We start from the raw sequence: 10,006 nt of genomic DNA on the forward strand, positions 1-10,006 counted from the left end.
GTGTGTGGGGGGGGTGGAGGTGCGGGTTGTGTGTGGGGGGGTGGAGGTGCGGGTTGTGTGTGTGTGGGGGTGGGGGTGTGTGGGATGTGTGTGGGGGGGTGGAGGTGCGGGTTGTGTGTGTGTGGGTGGGGGTGTGTGGGATGTGTGTGTGGGGGTGGAGGTGCGGGTTGTGGGGGTGGGGGTTTGGGTTGTGTGTGTGGGGGTGGAGGTGTGGGTTGTGTGTGTGGGGGTGGAGGTGCGGGTTGTGGGGGTGGGGGTGTGGGTTGTGTGTGTGTGTGGGTGGGGGTGTGGATTGTGTGTGTGGAGTGAGGGTGTGGGTTGTGTGGGTGGTGGTGTGGGGTGTGGGTTGTGTGTGTGGGGATGGGGTGTGGGTTGTGTGTGGGGGGGTGGGGGTGTGGATTGTGTGTGTTGGGGTGGGATGTGGGTTGTGTGTGTGAGTGAATATGGGATTGTGTGTGGGTGAAGGGGGGTGTTTAGGGGGGATGCGGGTGGGGAGGGTGTGTGTGTGTGGGGGAGGGGGGGTGGAGGCGATGGGTTTTTTGTGTGTGTGTGTTTTTTTTTGGGGGGGATTGTGTGTGTGTGTGTGTGTGTGTGTGTGTGTATTATGTATATGCTTGTAAGTTGTATAGTCATGTTCAGGATGATATGATAATTATGTGATGATAATCTCTAAAGTTATTATTTTCTTTTTTTTCTTCTGATGATTCCTATCTAGTCTGATGTACTGTTCTCTTGATACTGATTGTGATCTCATTTTACCTTACCTTATGTTACAGCTTACCTGATCTCATCTCATTTTTTTTTCTGGTGACTCTTGTTATCTCATGTGATTTTTATCTTACCTCACCTCACCTCACCTCACCTCACCTCACCTCACCTCACCTCACCTTACCTTACCTCATCGTGTGTGTTGTGTTGTCCCTAGCGGAGGACCCAGCGTTCAGCACGACCCTGCTGATCATCATCCTGGCCACAGTGGTGGGGGGTCTGGTGCTGGTGCTGGGCATCACCCTCATCTGCTACAGGCGCCGCTCCCCCCTCAAGCTTGGCGCTGGGGAGAAGGGCAGCAGCGAAAAGTCCAAGAAGGGAAAGAAGAAGTCCAAGTCCGGAAAGAAGTGGATGTCCAGCGAGGACGAGAGTGAGCTGGGTGAGTTACCTCCCCCACCCGTCATCATCTCGGACCCCAACAGCATGATGCCGGAGAAAGGCATCCTGAAGAACTCCTGCCCCAAGCTGACGGAGGCCAACAAGAGGGGCAGCGACTCTGGCGGCTCACAGCAGCGTGGCGGTGGTGGTGGTGGCAGCGAGTCTGGCGCGTCCTTTGTGGACCAGGACTCGGTGGGCACCTACAACTACGACGACGATGATGACCTGGAGATCCGGGAGATCTTCAACCACCACCACGGCACGGGCTGCTCCATGGAGGACAACCTGGACAACATGCCCGAGTCGGCCAGCTTCGACTTCATGATCCCCCCGCCCCCACCCCCGCAGTTCCTCATGCAGAGCATCTTCCCTTCCCCACCGAGCTCACGGCAGCAGCAGCACCGGATGTGTGAGAAGCAGGCATCTCTGGACAGTGGTGACGCCCAGCCCCTGATGTGGCGAACCCCTCTCCCGCCCCAGACGCTCTCCCCGCCCCAGTCGCGCATCGTGAGGCTGCGGAACTTCAATGACCTGATGACGAGGTTCGACAAGACCATGGTGGACCTGTCCCCGTCCCCTGATGAGCCCCCTGTGCAGCTGTCGCCCTCCACCTGCACTTCGGAGGACCTGCGGAGCAGCGAGACGGAGCCGGACCGTCTGTTCTACCGTGCGTCCCACAGCGACCACAGCCCCACGTCCGTGGCCAGCAGCTCTACCACACAGCACACCTTCAACGGCCGCCCCAGCCTGGGCAACCTCAACCAGTACCTCCTCAAGGCCAACAACCACCTCAGCACCCCACCAGCCGAGGAGGATGGGATGGAGGAGGAGGGGGAGGAGGAGGGTGTGGGTGGGAAGGCGGCCTACCCTTCCTCCAACCCCAACCACCACCATCACCCCACCTCCCACGTGGACATGCCGCCCCCCATGCACCCAATCAGTATCCGCAGCATCCTGGGCATGGGCCATCCACCCCTCAGCAACAACACCAACAACAGCAACACCAGCACAACTGGCAGCCGTGATGGTACCGAGACCCCTCAGGGCAGCCAGGGAGGGGGCAGGAGTGGCAGTGCAGGGGGGGACAACTCCTCCCTGACGGGTACGGGCACCTCCAGGAATGGGGGGTATGAGAAGAGCTCCGGCTATGGCAGCGAGCACGACCTGGCGGAGGAGAGGCTGAGCGCGGAGGAGGGCGGCTCCCTGCACCACCACTCGCGCTCCCAGTCAACCTCCCCCCCGCCCTACAGCGCTGTCATCCGCACCGGCCCCAACCAGATCCAGCTGGTAAACCCGGGCCGTCTGGTCAACGGAGGAGGACGTGGTGGTGGTGGGGACTCTGTGGGTAGTCAGGAGGAGCTGCATCGGCTGTTGGAGGGCCTGCCACGCATCGACGCGGGGTCATTTGAGCGGAGCCCCCTGCTGTCGGCCACGCCCAGCACGCCCAACACAGGGGCCCATCACCCTGGTCAGCAAGGAGATGTGTGAGGACGGCGCCAACCTCCCCTGCATCGACCGCAGTCTGGAGGAGATCCCCCAGGTGTTTGTGGGCGTGGGGGGTGATGGGGAGGACAGGAAGTCGTCGCACCGCCACGGCCGGCGCCACTCGAGCCGCAAGAGCAAGAGACCTGTCAGTCTGTGTGTTGGGAACAACAACCACAAGGGGGGCAACTGTGTGGAGTCTGGTGGTGGTGGTGGTGAAGTGGTTCAGGAAGTGAAAGCCAAAAAGCAATCATCAGTGGAGAGTTAACTATGCCTCCCTCCACCACCATCCCAGACCCCACTTCCCCCCAAAAATTCTCAATATGACATTGACACGTTTTATTTTTGACCTGCCTGGTCACATTGTCTTGAACTTGATTTGCTCCAACCCACCCACCTACCCCCACACACTGCCACAGTCCACCCCTAACTTTCTTTTACAGAAATGTATCAGTTGTAGAATCGTAGATTATTTGTTCTGTGTGTGTTTTTTTCTTCTATTTTGTATGACATACAACACATTACCAGTTGGCTAGGCAATACTCAAGATTTGAACTAAAATGTTTTTGACTATGCGACATAAGTCAGTCAGCACTCTTGAGTACCAAGATGACTTTTTTTTTCAATGATGTACATCAACAAATATATATATATATATACAGTGTCCACAGTGTGCATGTGAAAACTTGAATGGACGCCAAGATGAGAACTGCAACGTTTGCGACCCGTTTAGCAGTCAGAGGGTCCCTGTGGACTGCTTGTACAGTGGCTGTGGAAGAGAATGGAGTTAGGGGAGGGGGACTCAGAATGAACAGCATGGGACTTGTGCTCCTGAAATGGTGCAGGTGATGGGGCAGACAAAGAAAAAGAGGAGAAAAAGATGCTGGGGGGCGTGTCTTGGTGCTGACAAGTATAGTACAGGCTGTGTGTTCCTGTAGAGAACACAGCTCCAGAGATAAAGTCAACAGCTGGTGCCAGTGTGTTACGTGTTGTGGATATATATATATATATATATATATATATATATATATATATATGTAATATGTCATGATGTGGTTATGTAAGGACACTTGTCTCATTAAGTTAACCAAAGTATTTTGCCTCTGAACCTAAAGCTTGGATGTGAGTGAGTGAGGAAGGGGGAGAGGGGGATGTTTGGGGGATCCTGCAGTATTGTTTAATGCTGGTCTCCAGTTTGGGATCAGGAGCATGGAGATTGTGTTATTATGGCCACATGGGTTCTGGAGACGGAGACTAGAAACCTTCAATCCCCAGTTCTTAAAAATCTCAGTGATACAATAACATTTAACTTTACGTCAAAAACAGCATTGTGTAAAATGGTGATATTTAATACTTACGACCATTTCCTCTTTCAAATGTGCAGGGTGTCTACAGTATGGATCAAGAAAATAAACAAATGCAGAAAAATATGAAGTATTCAGTGAAGATCAGAAAACAAGTTATTTGTGGCCTTTGTCCAAACAACACTGGACAGAGAAAAATGAAAACATGATCAGGTCCATCATCCCCCTGTGTCAGTGTAAGATGAGTGACATATGTCAGAATCACTTTGTCCAACAATAACACTAGGGGGAAGTGAAGGAGGACTGATATATTTTTAATGAATGGAAATCTCAAATAATTCTAGAAGGTAATTATTTTTCTGTTTTTGTGTAGTAATATTTTACCTGTAGTCTTGCCAGAACTGGCAAAAGCCAACAAAGTATCTCTCCCTTTCAGGCTACCTTCTTTTGAATGAAATCTTGTATAAAATTGTTTGTATATATTTGTACATTTCTTAAAATGAACAATGTAGCATTGTATGTGACGCTCACTAGATACACCAATCATGTACATAATTTTGTTATTGTTTGAGTTTAATATTTGAACTCCTTTTTGAAATATAATTTTGTGGATTTTGTGTTTGTCGTTGTTATGAGAATAATTGTCCTGACTGTAGTGTACACATGATTTATTTATTGTTTGTTTCTGATGTTTTAAGGTCAACACACCACATTTCTTTTTGGAGACTGTGAATCCTCATTGTGCTTTGAATTAAGGAACGATGATGTAAAATGTTGTGGACATTTCACTGTTGTCCTCGGTGTGGCACACACTTGGTGGACAGGTTGTCATGGAAGTGGTGGTGGGGTGGGGGTTGGTGGAACAAATGGGAAACGTGTTCAGATTGTCTTTGTTATTTCTTTTGTGTGTGTGTGTGTGTTATATTAGGTGGTAAGAGCAGCTTATTTTCATTTCAGCCTGTGGTTATTGAATTAAAGCTTTTATATTTCATTTTTATTGCCTGCCATATTATTTGTAGTTGTACATTGTAAAGATAAGCCAAGCTTTAGCAAGCATGCATACTGCAAACAGGCGATAAAAGTGTACCACTGGAAATCAGGCAGGCAGGCTAACAGACATTGGGAAGAATACTGTGTAAAAGTAGAAAGGGGCTAGATAGGCTTCATGTTGTATGTGATGTATATTGCGTGGGGATTAACTTAAGTATGACACTCACCGCTACAATCAAATTCTAGCCCAGATTGTTCGAATCAGTAGTTGCCTCCTCTGCTGTTCTGATGGTCATTGTCGGACAGAGCAGACTTTCATAGATATATTCATATTGAGTCAGTTTCCTTCCTGAATACTCCACTTCTGTGAGTTCATTGTATGCTCACATTGTATTGGTGCTTGTTTGCATACGTGTCAACATGGAGAGATAGGATTGGAGTGTGTTGTTTGTTACTCATGGAAATGGCATTTCATCTGTGTGACCAGGTGGTTGCATCTTCATTGTTTGTTCCTCCATCTGCTGTTTTATACTGTTATAGTGTCATGTGTTTGTTCGCATACCTGCAAGACTTGGTTTGTAGCTGACATTGTCTGATTTATTAAACAGCATAAATCGTGCTGTTCAGACAGTATCAATTCAAACCTGTTTTGCTGGAGGCAGTTTGTGAAGAATTTAGATGAATCAGCAAGGAAACTGTTAGAGCTGAACGCAATTCTGTGGTCAGGAATTATGTTTTTCCTTGAGACCTGTTCAGCTAAAGGCTGTCCATTTGTCGATAAATTGGATAACATCATGAACAAGTGTTTCTACTAATTCTAGTCTGGATTAGTTTTTGTTGTTCTTTTACTCCAGGATCAAGCAATTCAGGTAAGGCAGGCACTTTTCAAGCTCCTGCAGGGATTTTGATAACATAAAGTAAGCTTTCCTGACGCTTTGCAAATGGAAAGAACGCACTGTATGTTTTTTGAGCCACTGGGCGGGTATGTGGTCCCTGGAACATTATGAAAATTCCTAGAATGACCATTCCAAAAAAGTGAACATCCTGCGTTCGAGCTTTGGTCTGATGGTTTGGGTGTGTCTGATACAGTTCTTTCCCTTCACCATATCTTGGCCCCCAAACCAAGATGATTATGACTGGAGGTATGCTTCTGCCTTTGCTGTTTGTGTTTTGTGGAAATGCAGATCTGATTCTAATGTGCAGCATAAGAGTGACCCTCTGAATATAGTCAAGGAATTTCTGGAGTTAGGTAAAAGAGTCACTTGTTCTTCCAGGACCTCTAACGTTAAAATACCAGAAGCATTAGAGTGACCCTTTGAATGTGGTCAGGGAATCCTTGGAGTTATGGTAAAAGAATCGATGGTTCTTCCAGGACTTCTAATGTTAAAATACCAGAAGCAGTAGAGTGACCCTCTGAATGTAGTGAAGGAATCCCTGGGGTTTTCAATGGTAGAAGAGTCAATTGGTCCTCCAGTACTGTAATGTTAAAATATCAGAAGCCCTGTCTGTGGTGTGAACACCAGTAGGTGTGGTCCATTGTAGTAGCAGTTGTCTTCTTTTTTGCATCTTTTTACACTTAGTGATATTAGGCTGTGGTCCATTGTGAGTCATGGATAATGGTTGGTTGTGTCTGCCTATGAGAGTCTGCCAGAGGAGGCGGCTGCTGTCCATAGTATCGAGGCTAGAATTTTATCATGGTGGAGAGTGTCTTGCCCAAGCTACATCCCCACCCTCTCAGCCAAGAGGGCTTTAGGCCAGTCAGTGTTTGGATGGTTCCTAAAAGGCCAGCTAGCTCACAAGGCTGCAGCACATCCAGACACTGCTGTTATTGATGAACTTATTTACTCTTGTTTTCTTTTTTTGTGGAAGTCAGTAGGATACAAACAGGCAGGTCCTGAGGGCAGGGTCAAGGCTGTCCTCGTGTATACATGTGTGAATGTCACATTTGCTGCTCCTTTTATGCTGAAGTATTATGCTCATAGGTTTAGAGTGGTGTTTATTATCTCTCTGGTAGGAGATGGTAGTTCAATGCTCAGCAAATATGATAGATTGACATACACTTACAGTTAGGCTAACAGCATAGTGAGAACTGTATAATTAATGGTTTCTTAGCTGCAATGGGAATTCATTTACAGCTAGTCTTTTTGTGAAGAACTATGACTATCAAAATGGGAGGCATGATTACACTGGCTCTTAGTGCTGCAGCTTTGGGGGCTAGTTGGCCCGTGGGGGACCATCCCAACGCTGACTGTCCCATAGCCCACTTGGTTGATAGAGTGGGGATGTAATCTGGGCAAGACAGTCTCTACTATGATCAGATTATATCCCCGACAGTGGGGACAGCAGTTGCCTCTACTGCTGTTCTGATGGTTATAATCAGACATGACTGACTACGGATAGGCGAGGCCCAACATGTCAGTATGCTGGGTTTTTTTTTTGCAGTGTAGACATACACTTGGGGAAATATCTTAAAGGAATAATTATCATGTTGAACACTTCGTTGGAAGTTTTGAGAAAGGGAAAAACAAGGTACTATACTCTGTTTGAGTCAGTGTTGTAATTGTTGTTTGTTACGACTCAGATTGATATATTTTGTGAATACATCTTGTGAGTTTGTTTACTGAAGGTTAGTTCAGTGTTTTACCCTTCTACACAGTGGTGTTGTGTATATTTTATTGTTTATCATGTAATTTTACTCATGAACTTAGTTCAAATAACACAATAGGTAGTTCAAACAGTGTAGTGCTGGATGCTTGTTCCTGTAAGCCAGATGTAGTGATCATATTATAAATAATTTGTAATTGAGCTTTTGTGCAACAAAAGAATTGTCTGTTCCAATTATTTTAAGTGTTTTTGTGCACAGTTTTAATTGTGTGTCTGTCTCGTTTTGGCGTGCCATTGATGTCTCCGACATTTTATGGGATCAGTGTAGTTGTTTGTGTTGCCATTAATTATGTTTTAAACTTTTATCAGCCCACCGTCAGTGTGACAACCAAGAGCCTTGAGATTAAAGCCAAACTCGACATGTTTGTCGTTCACTCACCATCATCACAGAACACTTGTCTGTTCTCATCCCATCTGTCATTCTTCCATCCCAGAAGGGATGCCTTGGGCTCTCAGTATAAATTGTTTCTCCGCCTTTTGAAAATTCTAGTATAAATAGCATTCCCCCACAGCCTCTGGGAATTCTGTGCTGGAAATTTTCCTCTTTTCTATCACTCTTCATTATGACAACAACAGTAATAGTAATAATGATAATTATTATTATCATTATGTATAATTGATATCATTGTTATTGTGAAAATGAATGCTAGTTTGGAGTGGCTTGAATGTGAAAAGCGGTCCCACTATTCATTTCTTGCTTGTACAAACAACTTGCAGTGCATGTTGGTGTTGTTTGTATCAGCAGTCATCCACCGCGCGTGTCAGTTTGTGTGCATTAAGCATTGCACGCCTTCCATCGTCGTATTTATTCCACCATCACATTAACTGTTGTCTTCCTTTAACGGCTGTGAGTGCATTATGTCGCCTGCTTGGGCAGTAAGTATCACTGTTTTGTTGGCTGATTAATGGTGCGTTAGAAATCGCAACCTAGTTTCATAAAGGATTGTAGAAGGTAGGAGGTAGTTTGGTGAACATGTACATGTGTGGTGATACTGATTGATAGTGGGTGGTATTGCAGTCGTCTCTGAGGTCATCTTTTGCTGTAACGCTAACTAACAGTCATGCAGCAGAAGACAAATGACGAATGTGTGGTTACTGTAGTGTTATAGTTTTTCATGTACTCTTGTTAAATATCAATTGTCTTTTCTTCTATTTTTGTTGTTGTTGCAGTTTAAAAAAAACCTTTTTATTGTCTAGTTGGTTTTGTGTTTGTCGTGTTGACCAGTAAATTTATATCATTGTGACAACCTGTACACAGTTCTGTGAATTAACTTCAACTGTTCAAGGCCAGATAAAAGTATGTGCATTGTTGTTGTTTATTCAAGGCCTCATCCCTGAACAACTTGACTGTAAGGACATCAGCCAGTAGGTCAGTCGCTAAGTTCCGACCCTTTTGATGTTGTTTGCATGTTGATTCTAGGGTAGTTAATCCCGAGTGCTTTTTGGTGTGGGTGTGTTGGAGAGAAATGGGCAGTGGTGCCCTTGTGACATTGTTATGAAGTAGTTCCTGCCACCTGCTGCCACTTGCCTTGCTGCTGCTGCACTGCACTGTTTGTGATGTTGCTCTTGTGTCTGTGTACTGCGTCCCAGTGACATGATCCTGTCGTACATCCCCACAAGGCCAGACCGTTTTGACTGATGCTCTCCGCTTTACTCCTTCCCCTTCCCCCTGTGATGTGTGAGCCTGAGGCAGTATTCAAGCAGAAAAAATGATCACCTGGTATACCAGGGAGAAATGATTGATCATTTTTTGGGGGGATAGTCCCGAAAGTTGGGATTATTTTTCTTCTCTTCCTCTTACTTTTTGCCTTCTTCTCAATGGGTGTGAAGCTGTGTGCACCACTGTCTCGTAGTTGTTGCGGCTTGTTGTGGTCGCAGCTTGTCGTGTTACAAGGAACAACAGTTGAATTGGAGTTGTGTGGCCTGTCTTGATCTGGATAATAGTTGTGTAGCCAGCTTGACAGATATTCTAGGGAGCAGCAGTTAGCTTGAAGTTGTGCAGCTTGAGTCATTTTTGGGAGCAACGGTTGTGCGGCTTGTTGTGTTCTAGGGAGCAACATTTGGCTTGAAATTGTGCAGCTTGTCGTGTTATAGGGAGCAACAGTTACTGGCCATTGTCTGTTGTTTTGTTCTGTTGTGTTGTTGTTGAACGTGTGTGTGTGTGTGTGTGTGTGTGTGTTTGTGCTCAGTCTCATTGTGGCTTCACTGTCCAGATGGTGTTTCGTTGGGTGACAAGGGGAAGATTATTTGTTTCACTTTGTACTGTCATTTACTCATTGGTCTTATTAGAGCAGTTTAGGTTGATCATTTTCTTTATTGTTTGGTGTTTTTTTTCAAAATTTTATTCAGACAATGGTTTGCAGATCAGTACAAAATTAAAATGCTTTCTGCATTAGGAAGTAACATAATGATCTCTGAGT

At 46.1% G+C, this 10,006-nt stretch overlaps 1 protein-coding gene across 1 annotated transcript in view; it reads left to right on the forward strand.

Moving 5' to 3' along the window:
• LOC143293513 (uncharacterized) overlaps positions 1 to 10,006 on the forward strand; it is a 55,311-nt gene that overhangs the window by 45,226 nt on the left and 79 nt on the right. Inside the window, 2 exon segments of the mRNA XM_076604415.1 lie at positions 926 to 2,600; positions 2,602 to 10,006. The exon segment at positions 2,602 to 10,006 is cut by the window's right edge and continues 79 nt beyond it. Coding sequence (XP_076460530.1) covers positions 926 to 2,600; positions 2,602 to 2,896 — 1,970 coding nt within the window. The 3' untranslated portion in view covers positions 2,897 to 10,006.

This window comes from Babylonia areolata, chromosome 19 (genome assembly GCF_041734735.1).
Source record: "Babylonia areolata isolate BAREFJ2019XMU chromosome 19, ASM4173473v1, whole genome shotgun sequence".
Lineage (NCBI taxonomy): Eukaryota > Metazoa > Mollusca > Gastropoda > Neogastropoda > Buccinidae > Babylonia > Babylonia areolata.